A 22,873-nucleotide genomic window follows, 5' to 3' on the forward strand; every position below is an offset into this window, starting at 1 on the left:
AATCCCTCCATTCATATTTTTTTTTAAGTTATTTTGTATTATTTTGAGTTATGTCAAATTGTTTTAATTTATTATTTTTTTTTATTTTAAAAAAAATGAATTAAAAAAACTTAATTTGTAATCTCCTTTTACATTTATTTGTTTAAAGTAAATCATAAATAAAGTATATAGTATTGGGTAAAGTACTTGTTTGGTTTTGTCAAGTCTTTGTTTCAATCCTCACCAACTTTGGATTTTGTTTTTAATTTAATTTAATTATATAATAAAATTAAAAGAAAAAAACCGGCTGGTTCTGGCCCACCCCCGCTGGTTTGTGAGGAGTTTTGGGCTGAGCCTGAGTCAACTTAAATTGACTCATAATCCGTGGTTCACAGGGTCAACTTGCCTCGACGAACTGGGCCAATTACGGTTCAGGCGTTAGCCGATCTGGACACGACGGGCCTAATTATCTGGCCTGTGCACAATTAATGAATATAGGCCTTAAGCCCATACAACTCCAAATTATAATTAATAGATGTAGGCTCAGCCTATCCAATTCCAAACATCGTGCCCAATAATCAAAACACCAACCCCAAACCTTCTCCTCCATTTTGTTTATACATAATAACAACCTAAAAGATCTAAGCAAACATCATTCCAATTTTTTAAATCTATATCTTGTATTACTTAGTTTTTTCAAATTTAACGATGATGATTTACTATGTTGAATCATGTTTTAACTATTTGTAACAATGATAGGTTTATCGTTACTTACTATGTTGCCACACTGTCAGTTAAGTATTGTAATATCTTACTAATACAAATGAACAATATGGATGAAGAGTGGTAACATTAAGCGTTATAATATACTATTAACTACTGTTAATGATCATATAGGAATGAACAATAACAACACCGTCGTATACTTTGAATCAAGGTAGAATATTATTAAATACCATCAAGTATTATGTACAAATAGACCGTAATTGTTAGATGTAAATTTAACTACCATCATTACAATAATGTTTGTTGCATATATATATATATATATATATAAATTTTGTTTTTTAATTTTTAGAGTAATAATTAGCACTATTACTCTCCATTTATTAGTCTTTGTTTCTCTCATTCTATAGGCTCCTTCCCCCATTTCTTCTCCAAATCCCAATCCTCCCTTTCTTCATAGTCCCTCTCTCCTGCTTCCGCTCCTCCTCTCATCGATCACCGCCCTCATCCATTTACCATCGCGCTTCAATATCGCGAGATAACTTTTCTTATTCTCACCGCGCGTGTTCTTTATTGACCGATCTTGTTTCTAGGGTTTCGTTCTTTCCGATTCCCATCGATCGTTCCTTTGCCCAAGAAGGTGCGGAGAAGGAGACGGCATTAGAGGAGCTTGGAAGAGGACGCGAGAGATCTTGGATTAGGGTTAGGGTTTCATGAGAGTGGTGCTCGGAGGTCTCGATCGGGGATGGCTCATCCGAGCAAGTTTGTCTCCGTCAATTTGAACAAATCTTACGGTCAGCCGCCGGCACCGTCGTCGTCTTCCGCCCATGGCCGGCCGCGCCCCGGCACCCAGGGCATGGTCGTGCTTTCCCGCCCGCGGAGCTCCGGCTCCGGTGGGCCGAAGTCCGTACCCAAGCTCTCGGTGCCGCCCCCCTTGAACTTGCCGTCTTTGAGAAAGGAGCATGAGAGGTTTGATTCGGCTACGGGCTTGGGGTCTGGGGCTGGCGCTGGGAGCTCTGGATCGGGGTCAGGAACGGCGACGCTTGGCTGGACTAAGCCTGGTGTCCCCCTCGCTGATGGTGGTCAGCAATCTTCTGGTTCTCGGTTTGGTGGGCAGCCACTGGCTGCTGCTGCTGCCTTGCCAGCTCGAGCAGTGGAGAAAGCTGTGGTCTTGCGGGGTGAGGACTTCCCTTCTTTGCTTGCCTCTTTTTCATCCCCGCAGAAGGCGAAGGATTCTCTGAAGCAGAAGCAGGAGCATGGGTCTGTTGAGAAGCTTGAACTTGATTATCCACTGCACATGCGGCCTCAGATGCGATCTTCTCTGCACCTACCGAGCAATGTGAATGAAGGCGATTCTTTGAGTGTTCAGAAGCAGCCTCAGAAAAAGGACGGGCTCTTGCCGGGGCCGCTGCCGATTGTAAGGCTTTCTCACACTTCTGATTGGGCTGATGATGAGCGTGATACGGGTCTCAGTATCCCAGAAAGGGAGAGGGATCGTGGGTTTTCAAGGACCACTGACTCTCCTGATGTCTGGGCTGCTCGTGATTCTGAGGGACCTGGTTCTTCTACTAGAGATTTTCTCAGAGGCGATTTGTTTGGGAGAAATTTGAATGATCAAAATAAAGAAGCTGGGTCCTGGAGGATGGGGCAGCAGCAGAAGGATGGGTTTGCTAGCCGTGGTGCAGGTGTGTCTAGAGATGGAATTGGAGCGAGGCCATTTAATGTAAGCAGGGAGATGAATAAAAGTAATAGCTTTGGCCATCAAGACAATGCTCGGGATGGATATGGTAATGGGCCTCAAGATTCTCGGTATGGAAGGAGAGATTTCAGCTCTGGTATGAACGCTCAGAATGGGCATGAGCAAAATTTGCGTGGTAGATACAATGACATGTCTGGCAATCGGTTTAGAGGAGATACTTTCACGAATGGTTTGGCAGCCAAGGGGCCGTTCACATCTGGTAGTAAAGGGTTCTCAGTGAATGATCCTGTTCTTAATTTTGGCAGAGAAAAGCGGACTAGTGTGAACATGGGGAAGCCGTATGCTGAAGCCCCTGGTTTTGACAGTGGGGATCTGTTTTCAGGAGATCTTAGTGGAGATCTCAATGTGAAGTTATTCAGAAAGAGGAAAGATGTGTTGAAACAGGCTGATTTCCATGATCCTGTGAGAGAATCATTTGAGGCTGAGCTGGAGCGAGTACAGCACATGCAAGAGCAGCAACGGCAACGAGTGCTTGAAGAGCAAGCGAGGGCCTTGGAGATTGCTCGGAAAGAAGAGGAGGAGAGAGAGAGGTTGGTGAGGGAAGAAGAGGAAAGGAGGAGGCTGGTTGAAGAGGAGGCAAGAGAGGCTGCTTGGAGAGCGGAGCAGGAGAGGCTTGAAGCAGTGAGGAGAGCTGATGAGCTGAAGATTGCAAGGGAGGAGGAGAGGAGGAGGATTCAAATGGAGGAGGAAAGAAGGAAAGAAGCTGCACGACAGAAGCTCATGGAGTTGGAGGCAAAAATTGCTAGAAGACAGGCTGAATCTGATATTAAAGATGATAAAATGCCTCCTGTTGTTACTGAGGAACGAGTGGTTGGGTCAGTGAAGGAAACTGATGCGCCAAGAGTGACAGAAGCTAGGGAGTGGGAGGATAGTGAGAGGATGGTGGTGGGCGTAACTAGTTCGGCATCATCTGATTCATTAGCCATGAATAAATCTTTTGATACAGGTTCCAGGCCTCAGTCTTTGAGGGAAGGGAATCTAGCATTCATGGACCGAGGCAAGCCTGGAGATTATTGGAAGAGAGATGCATATGACAATGGTGGCAATTCTATGTTTTTCCCTCAAGATCAGCAAAATGAGTATCCTAGCCCCAGAAGAGATGCATTTGGTTCTGGGAGAGGCTTCCCAAGGAAAGATTTTTATGGCAACCCTGGGAAATTGTCAACTAGGTCATTTGCAAAAGGGGGAACAACAGAACCCTCACGGATGCCTGACGATCACCGATATTTAAGAGGTGACAGGTGGAATGCTGCAGGAGACGGTGATTGTTACAGCAGAAACGCGGATTTGGATGCTGAATTCCTTGATAATGATAAATTTGGTGATGGTGGCTGGGGAACTAGTCCTTCTCATGGAAGGCCGCATTCTCCCTATGGAGAAAGATTGTTTCAGAACCCAGAGGCGGATGGATTTTCTTCATTTGCTAGATCTCGCCACTCCATGAGACAGCCTCGTGTTCTGCCCCCTCCAGTGTCCTCCATGCAGCGGAGCTCTTTCAGAGCTCCTTCTGAGCATCGAACTTCCTCTTCATATGTTGATTGTGACTCAATGTACCCGCATTCAAGAGATAATGAACAAGAGGTCTCACAGGCTGCATACCATGGTAAGTTTCAGGAAGGGATTCACCGGCATGGAAGTACTGGATTACTGGAAGAAAGTTCCTTTTCTTCTCGACAAGAGAAGAATAGCCCACAATGTGATTCACAGTCTTCTCTTTCTGTTTCTAGCCCCCCTAGTTCGCCTTCACAACCTTCTCATGATGATATAGATGAATCAGGAGAGTCTGCAACTCGGCCATCTACTGCTATTGAAGGACAGAGTGTTTTAACTGACAATGAGAATGCTGTATCATCAGTGTTAGGTGAGGATGCAGTAATGATGACCTCATCTTCTGTCACTCATGGAGAAGATGAGTGGGCTGTAGACAATAATGAGGAAATCCAGGAGCAAGATGAGTATGATGAAGAAGGTGATGACTATCAGGAAGAAGATGAAGCACATGAAAGAGATAATGTGAATCTGGACTTGTCCCATGAGTTCGAAGATTTGCAAGCTGATTTGCAGAATACAGTTGATGAGATGGGCCAACTTGTTTTAGGTTTCAATGAGGGCGTTGAAGTAAAAATTCCTCTCAATGATGAAACTTTGAGCAATTCATGGGATAATGGCAACACCATTGGAATTGAGGAAGGTCTGGGTGGTGGCATGACAAAGTTGGTTAGTAACGATATGGATGCTTTGCAAAATGAGAAAGCTTTTCCTGATGGGGTCATGAGTAGTCCTGCTGAGATGATAAATGAATCGGAGAAGGCACTGCAGGACTTGGTACTTGATCAAGAAGCTCCATGCAATCAGCCTCTCAGTAATGTTGACACATTCAATATTTCGGGAATGCCGCCTCAGCAGTTGCCATTGCCTTCTGCATCCTCCATCCAGCCAATCTTGTCATCTGTTTCTACTGTTTCTAGTCAGGCTGAAGCACCTCTCAAACTTCAGTTTGGCCTATTTTCTGGCCCTTCTTTGATACCATCTCCTGTTCCTGCTATTCAGATTGGATCTATTCAGATGCCTCTTCAGTTACATCCCCATGTTGGCCCTTCAATGACTCAGTTACATTCTTCTCAACCATCCTTCTTCCAGTTTGGTCAGTTGAGGTACCCACCACCTATTTCCCAGGGTGTGTTGCCATTGCCTCAAGCTATGTCCTTTGTTCAGCCTTCCGCCTCACCTCATTATTCCTTCAACCAGAATCTTGGAGGCTCTCTACAGAACCGAGTGACTGGGGACACTTCCTCTCAGAATCGCTTTAGAGATTCTGTTATTCTAGATAAACAGTCAGCCCCTTTCAAGAAACCTTTCGATCTGCCCCAAGATGAGCGCAGGCAGTTGAATATGTTGCCAGAACCCTCAGCAAATGAAGGCCAGGCATCTCATACTCATGGAAATGATACTTCTTCAGCCGAAAATAAAAATAAATTGTCTTCAGTTTCCCAAGCTGAACGTCATGGTGTTCGTAATGGCATGGTGAAAAGGAATTATAGACCTGTAGCCAGCAAAAAAGAGTCACAACCTCAAATTCATGCTGAGCCCATTACATCTCAGTATTTTTCCGGAGAAAAAAATATAAATCAGTCAAAGTACACAGGCATAGGATCTGGTAGCAGAGGTAAGAGACATGTTTATACTGCTAGGATTACTGAATCAAGAACACCCTCTTTAGGACCAGATGCTTCACAAATAAAGTCTGGTGGCTTTCAAAGGAGAACCAGGAGAAACATACGGAGGACAGAATTCAGGGTTCGAGGTAATATTGATGGCAGGCAAACAGAAGGGGTAGAGTCCTATAATTATGCTGGTCAGGAGGAAGAGCCAATTGGTATCGAGATGGTATCAGGCACTAGTTACAGAGAGAAAAGGGATAATGCACTTATCAAGTCGTCCAGCATGATTGAAAATGAAAATACTAGTTCAGGTTCTTCAGGGGCACGAGTTTTTAGTGGTGATGACAAGATGGTTAGAGTACCTGGGAGAGAAGTAGAATCCAATTTGCAGAAGTTGCCAACAGACAATATTCCTGTAGGAACATTGAAAAGGAATGGGATTTCTGAGGAAGATGTGGATGCCCCTCTGCAAAGTGGAGTTGTTCGTGTTTTCAAGCAGCCAGGGATTGAAGCTCCTAGTGATGAAGATGACTTCATTGAAGTGAGGTCAAAGCGGCAGATGCTGAATGACCGAAGAGAACAGAGGGAGAAGGAAATCAAGGCCAAGTCTAGGACAATGAAGGTAATGTTTGTGTTGCTTCCTTTACCTGAATGTTTTCTTAAGCCCAAGGTTATTGCTATGATGAATAAACTAATCTCATTTTCTTTTTTTCCTGTTGTATTTTATCAGGCACCTCGAAAACGTAGTGCTGTCACTCAAACTATTCCTGTCATATCTAATTCAAACACAGCAGTAACATCCTGTGTTGGAGATGTGGCCATTAATGCTTGTTCTGACCCTGTTGTTACATCTGGAAGGGGATTTGCTAATGCTGAACCATCACCTGTATTTGCTGCCAATATGACATCTCAGATCCTACCACCAATTGGTGCTCCGGCGGTTAATGGCGAGTCTGCTGCAAGACACAACAAGTTGAAGTATGTACTGCACAACTTGAATGGCTTATGAAAAGCTTCTGTTATAATTTTTTGCAACCTGTCTCCATTATTTTTCTTATGTGTTTTGTTATCCTATTTCACAGGTCTACACAGACTCCTGTTTCTGTTATTTCCAATACTGGACCGAGGCTTGGGCCAGGCTTGGCGATTGAGAGCAAAAATGCTCATGATACTGCTTTTGGTTCATGGGGCCATACAGACATAAGCCAACAGGTAAACTTTGATTTTTTATATCTTGTTGCATTTACTCGGTATTGGTTTTGTTTGATTACAAAATATAGCCTGCAAATCTTTGTTAATGTTGTAGAATTTATGACCTGTACTTGATGTTTTAGATTCTAGGGTGGATCCATTAATTCCAGAGAAAAAGATATAGGACAATATATATCACATAGGCTGAGTATCATGTAAACTTGTGTACAATGCAACCTGAGCTTGAACAAGCTGAGGGTAGCTGAAACTTGCATTGTGCCCAATATTTGATATGGAGCCAGTGGCTCAAGCTCAACTCGTGAGCCTTGGTTGTTGGCTCAAGCTCAGGTTGGCTGCCCAAGATAGCTATTATAAATTCAAATGAAATAAGCTTGGATTTAAACCGTTACCTATCAAGTAAGATTGCACATAGATATACAATCTTCACCTTCCCACTTGAAGATCTGGGGATCAATGAAGTGGCAGGGGACAAAGGTGGCTTAAATTGATGATCCTTGTGAGAGACACTGGGTAGCACATCTTTGGGCTCACTTTTAGACACCTACGATCAACAAATAACACTTACAGGCACTGTGGAATATATTTGATTGGACAGCAATAAGATTCCATTTTGTGTAACTTTGTTTTATATATTTAAGCCATGAAGTTTTGATTTTTAATAGTTCTGTTGTTGGATTAAGTCCTGAAGCTGAGGGTTACAATTTAATAATAGTTTCTATATTATGATGTCAAATTTGTGGATATATTATGTTTTGAATAATTATGTGTCACAAATGTTGCATATTCTCCCTATGACTAAATTGGACTGTGAAAATTTGTGGGTTTCTATGTTACTGCTTTTTTGTTTTTTAATTCTTGGTTTGTTTTTGTAGCTTTTTAAGATGGGCCTGGACTTGGTGATGGGGTTTTTAGTGTGGTCATGTTTATCTTGAAGTTAGTGGATTGAGCTTATTCTTAATTAATAGCTAGTTTTCTAAATGATAGTGTTATGTAAAGTGTCCATGTGTAGGCCCATCATCCATGCATTAAGCTTGTCCTCTAATCAAATCTACGGATTTAAACTTTTGCATGCCTGAAGCCAAGCCTATTCATGAGCCTTCTTTATGATTGGTATTTGCTGTAAAATGGCAAGGAAATGTGGAAGTCTTTAGAGCACTGAATTTTTCTCTTGAAGGCCATGAAGATTCTCCCATGTGAAGTTTGTGAAATCCAACTTTCCGACTGCCATTCATAAAATTTGAAAATGGTTTGGAAAGAGAAGTGCCTTATTTTCATTTGATCCAGTGAATATGAGTTATATTCCTCCATGTAGGATTAGATCATAATGATACTTGCTAAGGTACAGTCAGTGAAATGAATAATTAGCCGGGAAACATCATAATTATGAACCTTCAATTTCCTATATGTGCTTCCTTATGGGTTTAATGCTCAACTTGGTGCATGTGCAATAGTTTCGCATGTTGCTTATCAGGCTGATGTTCGTATTGTGTTGGCTTTCATTGAATTCTTGTGCAGGGAAAAGCTTGCTTGTCATGGTAGTTTTAGTACATTGATCATAACTAGATGTTGTTACGATTTTGAACCCATTGTGGTGGTTCCTGATAATTTATCCTTTTTTTTTTTTTCGTATTTTCATTTTACAGTGTTGTGTGTTACTTATCACTATCATGTTTTTGTGAGATTATCCATCCATTGGTTGTGTGGAAGCAAAAATTATGGATTTATGACAGAATTCTGGTGGTAAAATTTTCAACTTATTAGTTGATAATAATCTTAAATTAGATTTTGCTAAAAAGTTCAACAACAACAACAAGCCATTAATCCCAACTATCTAAATGAATCCTTTCCTTTGACGTTGTTGTATCAAGGGCCAACGAATTAGATAAACCAAGTTTAGATATAGTGTTTCATAAAGTTTTTACTAAACATATTTTAGGCCTCCTTTTTCTTTTTTACAACTTGAAGAGTTTCCATTGTCTTATGGAGGCATCTATCAGTCGCTGATAGACATGCCCATACGGTCTTAATTTATTCTCTTTAACTTGTAAGTGATAGGTGCAATTCTCAATCTTATTCGAATAAGTTCATTTGTTAATCGATCTTTTTTAGTCACACTTGACATATATTTTAGGATTCTCACCTTAACCATGTATGTCCTTTGAGTATGTTGTTTCTTAACCGCTCAATATTTTAATCTATACATTAGGTTTGATAACCATGATATAAAACTTAGTTTTCAATCTACGAAGCATGCTATGATCACATAAAACTCCAGAAGCTCCCCTCTATTCTATCTAACCTATATCTTAATCCTATTTGTGACATCTTCTATGAGTTCTATGTGTCTTGGATAATAGAGCTTAGGCACTGAAATCTTCTATGGCTACCCTACATAACTTGAAACCCCTTAGCTTATAAAGCATTTCTTCGCATCTCAGGTTTTACTCAAAAGCTAGTAGAATAAAATTGGACTTCATTGTTTGTTGCATAGTTGTTAGGGCCCGTTTGGATTGCGGAATAGGAATGGGAATAGGGGGAATAAAAAAAGAAGAGGAATGTGAATGGGAATAAGGGGAATGAGAATAATGCGTTTGGTTTAAGGGAATAAGGATTGGGAATAAAAAAAGTCAAAAGGTAGGATGTAGTAAAATTACATCAATACCCTTGTATATAAATAATATGATATTATATAAAATAATAGATTATGTTTAATGAAAATATTTAACATTATTTATTATTAATTATTTTTATAATATAAATATATATTTCAATATATTATAATTATATAATTAATCTTAATAATTTATTTAACAATTATATATTTATTAAATTAGTTAATATCATTAAATACGTTTAATTAAATTAATTAAATTTTATTTATTTTAATTTTAATTTCCCAAAATAATTTAATTAAATTATTTTAATAAATAAAGCTAAAATATATAAATATGTAATTATATATGCTAGGGGTATATTAGTAATTTTATAACTAAAGCATACTTCTCCCCCCATTTTTGGGTGGAATAGGATGCCTCTCTTAAGAGTAATCCTTTTCCCATGCATGGAGGCAACTCATGCCTTTCCTGATTACCAAACAAGGGCTTGAGAATGAGATTCCCATTCCCAAGCCCTCAATCCGTGATCCAAACGCCCCCTTAGAGGCGTAAGGTGCATTTAGGTGCAGCGCGCTCCTAAGACACACTAGGCGCACTAATTTAAAAAAATTGAAAAATAGTTTTCATGCTATATATTTTAAATTTATATTATGCCCTAAAAATTAATATCATAGAAGACATAAAAACATACATAATAACATACAAAATAATTTTCAAGTGTTCAATACAAAATGCAATTACATGATATAATGCATGCATCGAGTCCTAAGTCCTAATTCAAATAATAAAATCTAATGACTATCATCAAAATCATCAAGTCTATTATCATTATCATCACCACCAACATCAATAATTTTCTGTTCAAATTTATCATTCTCTTCATCTAAATAGTCATCTTTGAAATTTTCTTCCGCATCACCTTCTCTAAGAATTAATCGGGTTCTTAAATTAGCAGATGCCTTATATTTCCCCTTTGATGGCCTCGAATTGAAGTGTTGAGCTTTGTGTTCCACTTAGTTGTGGTTGCCTTAATTTTAAATGGATTTTGGTTGCATATTTTAGTTTTATGTAGGATCTTTTTATTTTCAATCACCAAGATGTGTTGGCAAGATTAAAAATCAAAGCAAAAGTAAGAAAACATAACAAAATTGGTGGATGCTATGGAGGCGTGCCTAAGCCCTCGCTTGGCGCCTAACGCCTAGGCGCAGAGGCACGCGTTTTCTTGACATCACCCGCCTGACATGCGTAAAGGCTCAAGCCATTGAGCATTGTGTGCTTTGTGCCTTAGGCGCGCCTTTGACAACTATGGTTTGTTGGTATGGAGTTTAGGCAAATGGTATTGGATTGGAGCATCGTTAACAAACATATATTATGCGAAAAATAAAATATGTATACCCACATAATGTTTTATAGAATTTAACTTAGAAGGGAAAAGATAGTAACACTAACTGAAGGAGATGTTCTTTCAAGAACGTGTTTCAAATAACAGCCTGTGGATCTGTGTATTACTATTCTTTAGTATTTGTTTCTTCAAAATTGAATCTTGCAATGATTACAGGTTATGTTGGATGGCTGCTTCTACTTTGACCATGTATATGGTAATTTATATCATGGTGGCCCCTTGCTCTTGCTACTCGTGCGTAACTTAAAAAATACAGTTATGGGTATGGGTAGTGTCACTAATACATGGATATAAGCAAGAGTGTTTTTTAATATGTAAGAGGAACTGACAACCCGAAGGCCCTGCTAAACCGTCAGGGGCGTGCACAAGCCTCGGTGGAGCAAGTGAGGGCAGGGCTAGCGCACACATGGGCGCTGGGACCACCCGCACACAACCACCGCTCACATCCCCCAGAATTGTGCCCTTAGCCGAGAATCGAACTCTCACCACTCGGTGAAGAGCTCTATCGGTGACCCGTATACCAATAGACCATTTGGTCGTTGGCATAAGCAAGAGTGTTAGACGTATGAATTTTGTAAAAACCAAATATATAAGACATGGATATAAGCAAGAGTGTCGGACACAAGAATTTTGTAAAAACCAAATACACATGGAGACGGACTTGTATATATAAGCAATTTTTTTTTTAAAAAACAAAGGAATGTTGGGCATTGTAGTAAATAAGTTGTGCTTAGAGAAATAAAACTATTGAAAGGGCTTTATATTAAAAATTTAAATTAAAGCATAATAAAATTCTTAGAATCATGAAAATTCACAAAATTGATTAAAAAATTAGAAAGTTAAGTAACTTTCATGATTTAAAACTCAAGGAATGGGTAGAACAATATTGATGAAGTTTAAAGATACAAGGAATAGAGAAGGCAAATTAGAAAAAATTAGAAAGAAGAGGCTAAGGTAGATTAGGGAAATATTGAGAATGAAAATCAGTGGAAAAATTAAGATTTTGGAACATAGGGCATGCTCATTCTGTGGTAAGTGGGTGGGAAAGGAGGAAGTGTCTTGAGTACTTAATTTGTTAATTTGGTTCTTTGTCACTACATTTCCTCAAATTCCCTTTTTTGCTGAAAATTTATTATTGGACCATTTTGTTTGGAGGTGTGAAAGTGGTTGCTACTTCATTCACCTCTTAATCACATGCCAAATTTCTGCCATTGTTTACAAAATGAACACTAGAACTCAGGAAATAACCACTTTAGAATGTTGCATTTTCCTTGAAAAGAATGCATGAAATGTAGTGCCATTCCCACTACCCTTGTTGCAGAAAAGTTGGACTTCTTGCATAGCAGTACACCGATAAATTGAGTAGAGAAGTATGGGAAATTTTTATTCTAGCCTTGAACTCATGGTTACAAGCATTTACATAGGAATGCAAACCCTAAAAGTGCAAAAAGGTCCTAAAAAAATGGGAAGTAAAATAAATACATAAATAAAATGAAATAAAAAGCTATAAAAGCAAAAAATCTTTGATAGCCCCAAAACAGCTAGAAGCTGCGATCCAAACCATGTTATTAACTGGATACCCAACTCAGTTTGCATCAACTCCCCCCACTTTGACACTTATGAGGAGTTGCCCCGAAATTAATATGCACTTTTGTCCCGTGAAGGACTCGGGTGGGGAAAGATAGAGTAAGATCATGCTGTGGACATGTGTTTTTCCACTTAGCCATGTTTGAGGAGATTTCTGTAGTACGTAAAATTTCTGCTTATTCTGCATTCGTCACCCGTTAATTTTCCCAATATTTGTGTAAGACTGGGTATGGGCCAGGTTTCTTGCCCTCCCTTGATGAAGAGGTTAAAGGAGATAAGCCTCTATCTCTGTCTGATTATTAAACAAATTGTTATTTCAAATATGTATTTCAGGAACCATGGATGTGAAAATAATTATTTTCCAGATTTGCGGTAGCAGCTTATGTTGGATTAAGTTCAACTTTCACATTAATGAGATTTACTCGAACTGGTTTCCAGATGATTAATCAGATGGAGAAATGTGGTGATAGATAACAGGGCGGCCTGCAAAATGGTTTGGGTGGAACTGTTCGTGAGTTTATGTCCAGTGTTTTTCATTGTCAAAGGGAGGAATGTCATCTCAGACAATACTGCAATCTGAAAGTATGGCCAGTGTGGAATTAGTAATTAGTCAATCCAAATTACTCTAGAGCTTTGAAAAAGAGAAAATCTGGATGGTATGCTGCTCCAGAGGAAAGGCTAGTTTCTTGTTTCCTTAGTTATAAGCCGAGAATAATCAGAGGGTGCCTTGGGAGCAAGTTAAGGTCTTAGTTTTTACTAGTACACCTTATTGTTCATGCTATAGGGCGTTTTTCAAGGGAAAATATGATTGCATATGTGAAGTAAAATTGGGACATCTGCAACTTGATCCAAATTTATGATTCATTTGTAGTGTTTTATGATGAGCATCACAAGGATATGCAAGTAGCTTTCTTCGATAAGATACTCTTAATTCAAAGTGCCATTTTTTAATCATCATATTAGTCTACTAGTCCTCACGTTATGAAGGCCCTATAGATTCTCAATTAGGGTTTCTAGTGAACTATTTTTTTGAAGTGTGAAGATATCGGTTTCTCCTTAGATGGATGCTGCTCATGGCTTCGAATTGCCATGCATTGCAAGGTGCTGAGTTATTAAATTTTTTGCGACTGCAATGCTGGAATTTGAACCTTGGCCTAATGGGATGTTCATATGCTTTGAATAAACATAGTGCAGTTTTTACCTGGATTGAAGTCTGTTTCTCTCTTGATGTTAAAGTCTTGCAAACATTCGCACCTTGTTACATCTGAATCAGTCCACTGTATGATTTCTGTAGCCTTCTCTGATCTCCAACATAACTTTGCTAGGTGATAGCATTAACACAGACTCAGCTTGATGAAGCTATGAATCCTGCTCGATCTGATTCCAAAGTTTCCTCTAACCTTGCTCTTGAGCACAAGGTATCAATGTCTAACATGACACAAGATAAACCCTTCACTGTATCGACGAGTCCTCTCACTTCTTTGCTTGCTGGGGAAAAGATTCAGTTTGGTGAGTTTTGATTCTCATTTGACTTTTAGTTTTGCATTTTCATCTCCTAAAATTTAAAACTTTTTGTTTCAGGAGCTGTTACATTGCCACCCATTCTACCTCCAGTTAGCCGATCTGTCTCCATTGGCATTGGACCTCCAGGTTCCAAAAGATCTGATACTTCAAATGATCACTGTGCACCTGTAACACACAATAATTGTACCATGTTCTTTGATAAAGAGAAACACCTTGAGCAGCCTTGTGCACATTTAGAAGATCCTGAGGCCGAAGCTGAAGCTGAGGCAGCTGCTTCTGCTGTTGCTGTGGCTGCTATTAGCAACAATGATGAAATAATTGGAAACAGGGCTAGTGGTAGCTCTGTCTCTGTTTCAGACAGCAAAAGCTTATGTTCTGTGGACGCCAGTGGGTTGACTTCAGGAGGTTTGTCACACAACATACCATAATACACCAATCTCCACTACATTTTGCTTTTCATAATCATAATTTTATAAAATTTAAAATTGTCTTTTCAAAATTCTTTGGCAGGTGGGACAGCCAATCAGGAAGTTACAAACCATTCTGCAGGTGAAGAATCATTAACTGTTGCTCTTCCAGCAGACCTTTCAGTTGATACTCCAACCATGTCCTTATGGCCTCCTCTACCAAGTCCGCAAAATTCATCTGGTCCAATGCTTTCACATTTTCCTGGAGCTCCACCATCACATTTTCCCTGTTTTGAGATGAACCCAATATTAGGGGCACCCATTTTTGCATTTGGTTCTCATGATGAGTCTGTTGGAACCCAGGCTCAACCTCAAAGAAATAGTATGTTGGGATCAGGGCCTCCTGGAGCTTGGCCGCCCTCTGCAGTAGACTCGTTCTATGGTACTCCCACTGGGTTTAGTGGTCCTTTCATTAGTCCTAGTGGAATTCCTGGTGTTCAAGGCCCTCCACATATGGTTGTTTACAATCATTTTACTCCAGTTGGCCAGTTTGGTCAAGTAGGCCTTAGTTTCATGGGTACCACATATATTCCTACTGGTAAGCAACTTGACTGGAAGCAAAATCCAGCATCTTCATCAGCTGATGTCAGAGAGGGTGACATTGGCAATCTAAATGTTGCTTCTGGTCAGCGTAATCCACCCAGCCTACAAGGCCCTATCCAGCATATAGCTCCAGGATCACCTCTTATGCCTCCTTTGGCCATGTTTGACATGTCCCCTTTTCAGGTATGGTTTGTCATTTCTAAATAAAACATTACTGTAGTACTGAGTTCTTTATATATATATATATATATATTGAAGGTTTGGCGTATTATTGGATGCTCACTATTGACCTTTTGTTTTTGTTTCTTCTTAATCAACGTATTTTGTACGTTGCGGAGGGATAGCTTGGTAGATTCTCAGATGTGTTCCTGGCATAAAATGTGCTAATGGCAGTTTAAAATGCTAGATCATTTGCCCACACTTGAGAATCATGCAATTAGCAGATGTGTCAGTTACTCTTTGTTCTTAGCGTGAACAAAGAAGTCTAACTAAAACTCACATTAAAATCATGATGCATTCTTCACTACACATTGTGATAATGGAACATATATTAATATTTTTTTTTTAAGAGTTTAAATTTGAGAGGACCTTGGTTTCTTAACACTTCGAGGTTTATTGCAGAAGAAGTCTCAATTTGGTCCTACTGGTGTTGGAGTTTATTTACTATGCTTATTTTTATTAGAAGAAGAAGGGTTGTTTTAGACTTTTCTATTTAGGTTTTCAGGGTTTCCTTTGTGATTGTTTGTAAGCATTGATAAATGAATTGAAAGGGAGAATGCCTTTTATTTGGAATCGATTTCTCTTTGGTCGACGCCATCAAAATACTTGGGGATTCTCTCCTTGATTTGAGTTTTGAGTGTGTTTTCCAGTTTTCCTTTGTTTCTACCAGTCTGGAGCATTGGTTTAATAGGTTTAGGAAGACTTCTTGAAAGTTTAACAATCATTCTGTATTGGAGGATTGTGCTTGCTTGTACTGATATTAAGTTTTTAATTTGGGAGCTATTCCCTTAGATTGCACCCAACCAGTCTAGGTTATTCCCTGTGTCTTCTCTTCATCACATTCTCCTGGAAATTCAACTACTGTGTGCATATATATTGTAACATCTAATTGAAGCATCTTGTATTTGAAACCCATTCGAAGCTGGTTCATCTATCTTATGCTGCATGTTTGTGCTTATTGAAATTCTTACCTTTATATACAGGCTATTTTTTCACTGATAACCATCCTCAATTTAGCTAATACACTAACACATCTTATCGTGTTATTGGCCATATGTATATTTCAAGATGGTTCCTCTTTTTGGGTGATTTTGTTGTGCATGAGTGTTGATTTGAGCAGAGATCATAATATAGAATAGGGCTGTCTCACAACCTGGTTGATTGAAAGTAGACTCCAGATGAGAATTACTTGTAAGATTAGTTGTAAGAAAATTTGGAAGAATTAAAGTCATTTCTGACTTTCTTTGCATGATCTTCCTATTATTCCTTTTAACTCACCTCTACTATTCTGTTCTTCTCAGTCCTCAGCTGAGATACCAATGCAAGCCCGATGGCCCCACATCCCTGCTCCATCCCCTCTGCACACGGTTCCACTAACAGTGGCACAGCAGCAACATCAAGTAGAGAATGGGATGCCGCCACACTTTAGCCAAAGTCTACATTCTGATGCTTCTACCGGAATTAATAGGTTGAATGAGGCTCGCTCATCAACATCCGGTGATGTCAATAGGAATTTCTCACTCCCAACTGATGCTTCGGCTCCCTTCCCAACTGAATTTGCTATGGTTGAGTCATCATCTGCTGCTACTTCATCCGTTCAAACCATGAGGACTTCTTCCATTCCTGCTAGTGGGAACAACACTAGAGATTCAAGCAGTACCAAGGGTTCAACCCGACATGCTACGGCCAATGCTAGCGATATGGGTGAAATTGGGACAACTAGCAACAATACTGATGGTCACTCTGTTGTTCCTTCCCTAAAGTCACAATCCGCTCAGCAGCTTACTTCACAGGGACAACAGCAATACATTCACTCAGTTGCTTATGTTGCCGATCAGCGTGCACCTGGGGCTTCTCAAAAGATGGTTTCTGGAAGTGACTGGCACCGGAGAGTAGGATTTCATGGAAGAAACCAAAGTTTAGGTTCTGAGAAGAACTTCGGATCTGCAAAGGTGAAGCAAATATACGTGGCTAAGCAGCCGACCGGCGGACCAGCAAATCCAGGTTAAACCCAGATATCATCAGCTAATGTCTTAAGTTTGCCATCATTCAGCTTTGTCTAGACACCTGGAAACTTCTGGCTTTTGTTATTGCATCTGTAAAAGAAGAGCTGATAAAGGAGAAGATAAGTGAAAACTGATTTCTGATATTTGGTTCTTTTCCCGACAAGAGGTTGGGGAGCAAAGGAACACGGTGAGTGACTCATCTCTATATGTGATGACTTGCCTTCTATATAATTGTATAAGAACATTGCTTGCTTGACTGATGTTCTCACAGCTATTGTTATTATCAATTTTTGGGCTCCATAGGAACTCATGTTTAGCTGTCTGAAAACCAGTTTGAGTCTTCATAATTCTTTAATGTAGACAGTTCATGTTTGGCTCTTGTACTCTTTGAATCTTTTCTTCTTGTTAAAAAAAAAAAACATGCAATCGATGCCCGCTTGATGGCCGCTGCTTGTTGTCGAATTCCTTTTGCTCGTGCAATCAAAATTTGTTCCTTTGAACTATGAGTTAGAGGCATTTTAGTCTTTTTGAAGGATGTTGATTTACTTTGAATGCTTCTTGATTTTGACCAGATTATCTCCTTTTTTTTAGTTTAATAAGTGTATTTACTGATGGGCTGAGTTTCTGTTCTTGTGGATTACATAATGAAGGATGTTGTCTTTGCTTACTTGGCACTGTTTGATATCATTGTGTACATTACTGTATATATATATTTAAATGATGATTGTTTGTTTTCCTCCATCTAATAAAAATGTTTATTTTTATTCATAATGTAGATCTTGCTACATTTATTTAGATAAATTTATTATTATGTTTTTATTTGAGGGACCAAATTAAACAATTTTTCTGCTTCAAGGATCAAAATGAACTTGCATTATTATTTACTTGCATTTTGTGTATTTTTTTTTCTAATACCAATAACATTAGTATATTTTTCTTTAAATATTCTTGAAGGGTACCAAATTGTTTCTTCATTTTGTGGAAGTGTAGTGATTTCTTTTTTAAAAATATACATATGAATTTTGGTACTAAATGCATTTACACCAAATTATTTAAATTTTTGTACTCTTAAATGAAATGATAAATGAAGTGAAAACAAGGAAGTTGAAACTACAGATTGATTTAGGGTTTTGTTTTGATTGGCAAATGCATTGTGTTGTCAAGAATAAGAGGCTGTTAGGGTTTGAATTATGGTCTTGTTCCATGGATTTGAGAGGTGTGTGATTAGGTTATCAATTGGTCCAGCATGAGTTACATATGCTTGCACAATGAACCCCACCATTGCTACCATTGCAAGTCTCCCTGCATTAGAAATTCAAACTGGTTATTTTAAATATATATATATATATAGTGATCAGAATCATAAAAAAGAAAACATAATAATAATTAATAAAAGAAAAGAAAATTAGGAAAAACAGAGAATGGAGATCAAACCATTCTTGATTTCTTTTAGTTTTAATTCAGTGGCATTTTGGATGTCCTTGGCCAGACCAAGTGGATTCAGCAATGGACCTCCAGGATATCTACAAATTATTCCAATCAAAACTTTGAGATTATATATATATATATATATATACTAGTTAAATTTACTGTAACATGGAGATGTATAAATTAAATATCTAATCTTACAAAACAGTATAGTTGTATGTATATATAAACACTATTGCAAGATTGAAATTATTTTTTTTATCTTTTTTTTAAAGTTATATGTGTAAAACAAATCCTATTAGTATTACTACAAAAGATTTTCTGAGTATATAAGGATACACACACACACAATTGAAAACCTGTCATATTTTTTGTGTAAGGAAAAAAATTACATTCATACATGTATACATACATCTGTACATATACATAGGCATGTATTTCTTCATTAACCTTTGGTTTAACAAGAAAATATCTAAAATGCTTGTTAGCTATTATATATATATATATATATATATATATATATATAGAATAGAGTATAGTAATTAAAGGAAAAATTTAAAAAAAAAAATATTTTCACTCACCCTGGTTCTAAACCTTCAAGAGAAGCTTCCAATCCAAAAAATGTGCCTTCTTGAGCTTGTGATCCTGGATTTTTGTAATCCATGTACCTTTTTGTTTCCACAAATCTATACACATGTAAAAGAACAAACTTATATATATATATATATATATATATATATATATATATTTATATAAACCCCATTTGTTTGTATTTGCTGTCTGTAGTCATAAAAATTCATTTGATTGCATAAATAATCTTGGATACACAATTAAGAAAATTGCTTGTATCTTATATATTTGAATAGTTTTTTTTTTTCAAGATGAGCAGCCTAGCCGCTAAAAAAGGCAGGGACGTACACAAATCTCAGTGGAGCAAGTGGAAGCGGGGCCCGCGTACACATAAACACTGGGACTATCCACACATAACCACTACTCACACTCCCAGAAATGTGCCATCACCTAAAATTTGAATTCTCACCATTTGTGAAAAATTTTATTGGGGACCCAACTACCAATAGACCACTTGGTCATTGGTTTCATTTGAATTGCCTTCAATCAATTCCAAAAGTTTGTAAAATGATATATTCATTGTATTCATGCATAAATTGTTATTGTGATTTGCATGAGTGCACATGTATACAATTTGGTAGGGACATGTATGTAAAAGTTTCTTATAAAGGGACTATATATGCATATTATATTAAAATAATTTCTTTTAGAATTGATTTTTTTTTTATCAAAGGCATATATATATATATATATATATATATAATATGTTTTCTCAATGCATACTTGGCTTTTTAAAATCTAAGGACGTTTGATGGTAGCTTTTAGATCATGATCTAATGGTTGATATTTGTAAGAGTAGTGTACAAAATTTACTATTAAAATACTATTTTGTCGTCAAATATTGTTAAGTATTGAGATATACTGTTAACTGGTAATAGGTATTGTGCATGACTGAACAGTAACCGTTAGATGCAAATCTAACAACCATTGTGGGGTGTTCCTGTATTTAAATTTTAAGGATGTTCTTAGAAGACGTGTGCTCGTATATATAGAGAGGCAAACATTGGTGATATGATTTCTATGAGTTTACATTTGCACTTTTAGAAGGGCATATATGTAAATTTCATATAATCTGTCAAGATTATACATATTATATTAAAATGATGTTTATAAAAAAATATAAGTGATTTTTTTTAATCAAAGGCATATATATACATGTGTGTGTCTGAATATTGGTAATATGATTTTTATATGAGTACATATTTTTGCACTTTTACAGGGGCATACATGTAAATTTCTTATAATTAGTGAAGAAATTACCTACCCCATGAGAAGGAGTTGCACAATGAAAAGTGTGGTAGTGTTTGCAAACTCAAATTTCACAGCGCCTGCTTCATACCAAACTGGTAACTTGCTTATCCCTGTTACCCGAAGCAACTGAAATCAAGTTCATAATTAATTCTTATAAAAAAATAATTAAAAAAAATATATGAAATTTGGTATTAATTATATTTTCATTTCTTAAAAAAAAATGCATATTAATATTTTGCAAATTAACTCACATCAGTAAAGAGAATGCCGGCGACTCCGGCCATGGCGAACCGGCAATGGACAAGCTCGGCTTGGACATACCACCGAAGGCTCTCTGGGTCCTCACCGAGACCAAGAGGGTCAAATCCAAAATCACCAACAAGTCTATGCCATACATACAAATAAATAAATAGATAAAATTATATAATTTCCAAAACGCTCCTCAAAAAAATTTGTCTTTAGAAAAATGCAAATACACCAATGGCCTTTTCGTGTATTAGCACCAACTATTCAACATAAAGTGTTTGTGTCATTACATAAAAAGTGAATTAGAATTTCAGGTCACTTTAAGTGAGAGCACAGATATATGCTAAGGTGTTAACTTCACACCTGTAGTCTTGACTTGATTTGTTTACGTTTTGTGTTATAAAAAAAAGAATGAAAAGTGTATGACGTACTTGCCATCAAGGTGAGATGGTGGGTCGAGGCCAGGGAGCCATGTTGGCCGGTGAGCTCTAGTGATGAGCCGGCTTTTGGTGATTGTCGGAGAAGAGAAGGGTGGAAATGTGGGCTTGGCAGAAGAAGGAATGCTTGGGAAGGTGCAAGAATGGAAATTTGGAGGTGAAGTAACTTGTAAGAGCTTCATGATCACACTTGTAATTAGCTCAATATCACAAAACACAATTCATTCGTCCCTTAATCCTTATTGCTCTCTTGCAATTTTGGTGTGCCATGAGTGTGAGCCAATGGTGAATTGATGGATAAGATGGATATGATTGAGATGAGCCACACCTTTCTTGTGGTGTTCTTATGGCCATATAAACATTATATTAAAAATTATATATAGACAGAAGATATATATATATATATATATATATATATATATAGTCTATATTTCAAAGAAAATGACTATAGTTATCCGGAAGTTGTGGATAATTGAATTACATTATGCTACTATGTAAATTTGATTATGAACAAAGAGGTGTGTGTATATATATATATATCTATAGGAAATTATTAAAAATGTTCTGCATATTTTTATTTTCATCATTTAGTTGTTTTGATTTTTTTAAATTAAAAACATCTTTGGATATTGAACACTTGGTACTTGTTTTTGAATTGGTAAGAGGAAATGGGCCAACTAACATTAGTAACAGGAGCAAGGGCGGAATCAAGAGAGGCTATCAGGGGCTGAACTAAAAGGGGCTAGCCTAGGCTAAAGCTCTCCCTCGGAGCCAGCAAGACTATCTTTCCGGCAACATAAGATTTGATAATTTCGGTTTTTCTTTATTTAAATTAATGAAAAATAAAATGTTTGGACACATGAAAGATGTGACCTTAACCCATGCTAGTTTGAATCATGCATGGTGCATGTATTGTTTTCACATTCTATTTTTCATTTTAAAAAATTTTGTAATTTAAAAAAGTTTAAATTGATCATGAGGCCTAGTAAACATATTAAAACACATGGTGCATGTGTTGTTTTCACATTTATTTTTTATGTAAAAAATTTACTAAGATCTCAAAAATGTTAACAAAAAATTTATTAAAAAATATTATATAAAATTTAGTAATTAAAAGAAAGTTTAAATGGATTATGAAGTCCAAAAAATCTTATAATGAGATCCCGTCCCCGTCCATGTTTCCCACGCGGCGGGAATTCTCTGCATGGGAGAAATTTTCCCCACTCACTCCTTCGCGTGGGTCTCCACCAGTTCCTACAAGATACACATCATATATGAAATAAAAAAAATTTACAAAATATTTCTCATAATAAACCATAATATAATGTAGGTTGAAACAACAAGTTAATTAATACAAATAACATAAAGTTTGAAACTAAATTAAAAAATATATGATTTATCTTTGTTGTTGGGGATTCCTCGCTTCATGTGGGGATCTTTATGGGAATCTCCACAGGGAGCTAGGTGAGGAAGGGTTTCCCCCATTCCTTCCCAACAGGGGCTATTTCGAGGAATCCCCGCCCCGTCGGGACGAGTCCCCAAGGGAACGGGGATTCCGTGCTCCACTTTCATACCTAAACATACCATATATGCTAGAGTGAAGGAACAAATTATGATTTTTTATAAACAATAGTTTGGTAATCTACAATGAGAGGGATCAATTTTACCACGTTTTTAGAAA

At 37.6% G+C, this 22,873-nt stretch overlaps 2 protein-coding genes across 2 annotated transcripts; one reads left to right on the forward strand and one right to left on the reverse strand.

The window, feature by feature from the left end:
• The first annotated feature begins 1,098 nt into the window (after positions 1 to 1,098).
• Positions 1,099 to 17,703, forward strand: LOC120281811. Its single transcript, XM_039288505.1, has 7 exons — positions 1,099 to 6,247; positions 6,356 to 6,603; positions 6,708 to 6,837; positions 13,767 to 13,950; positions 14,023 to 14,370; positions 14,476 to 15,158; positions 16,496 to 17,703. The coding sequence occupies exons 1-7, from the start codon at positions 1,451 to 1,453 to the stop codon at positions 17,201 to 17,203; spliced, it is 7,098 nt and encodes a 2,365-aa protein (XP_039144439.1). The 5' UTR covers positions 1,099 to 1,450; the 3' UTR covers positions 17,204 to 17,703.
• Positions 17,704 to 18,248: 545 nt separating this feature from the next.
• Positions 18,249 to 21,506, reverse strand: LOC120281903 (photosystem I chlorophyll a/b-binding protein 5, chloroplastic). Its single transcript, XM_039288597.1, has 6 exons — positions 21,187 to 21,506; positions 20,761 to 20,893; positions 20,523 to 20,635; positions 19,210 to 19,314; positions 18,635 to 18,723; positions 18,249 to 18,502 (listed from the first exon to the last, which is right to left on the reverse strand). The coding sequence occupies exons 1-6, from the start codon at positions 21,372 to 21,374 to the stop codon at positions 18,360 to 18,362; spliced, it is 771 nt and encodes a 256-aa protein (XP_039144531.1). The 5' UTR covers positions 21,375 to 21,506; the 3' UTR covers positions 18,249 to 18,359.
• Positions 21,507 to 22,873: the final 1,367 nt, after the last annotated feature.

The sequence above is a fragment of the Dioscorea cayenensis genome, chromosome 18 (assembly GCF_009730915.1).
Source record: "Dioscorea cayenensis subsp. rotundata cultivar TDr96_F1 chromosome 18, TDr96_F1_v2_PseudoChromosome.rev07_lg8_w22 25.fasta, whole genome shotgun sequence".
NCBI classification, from domain to species: domain Eukaryota; kingdom Viridiplantae; phylum Streptophyta; class Magnoliopsida; order Dioscoreales; family Dioscoreaceae; genus Dioscorea; species Dioscorea cayenensis.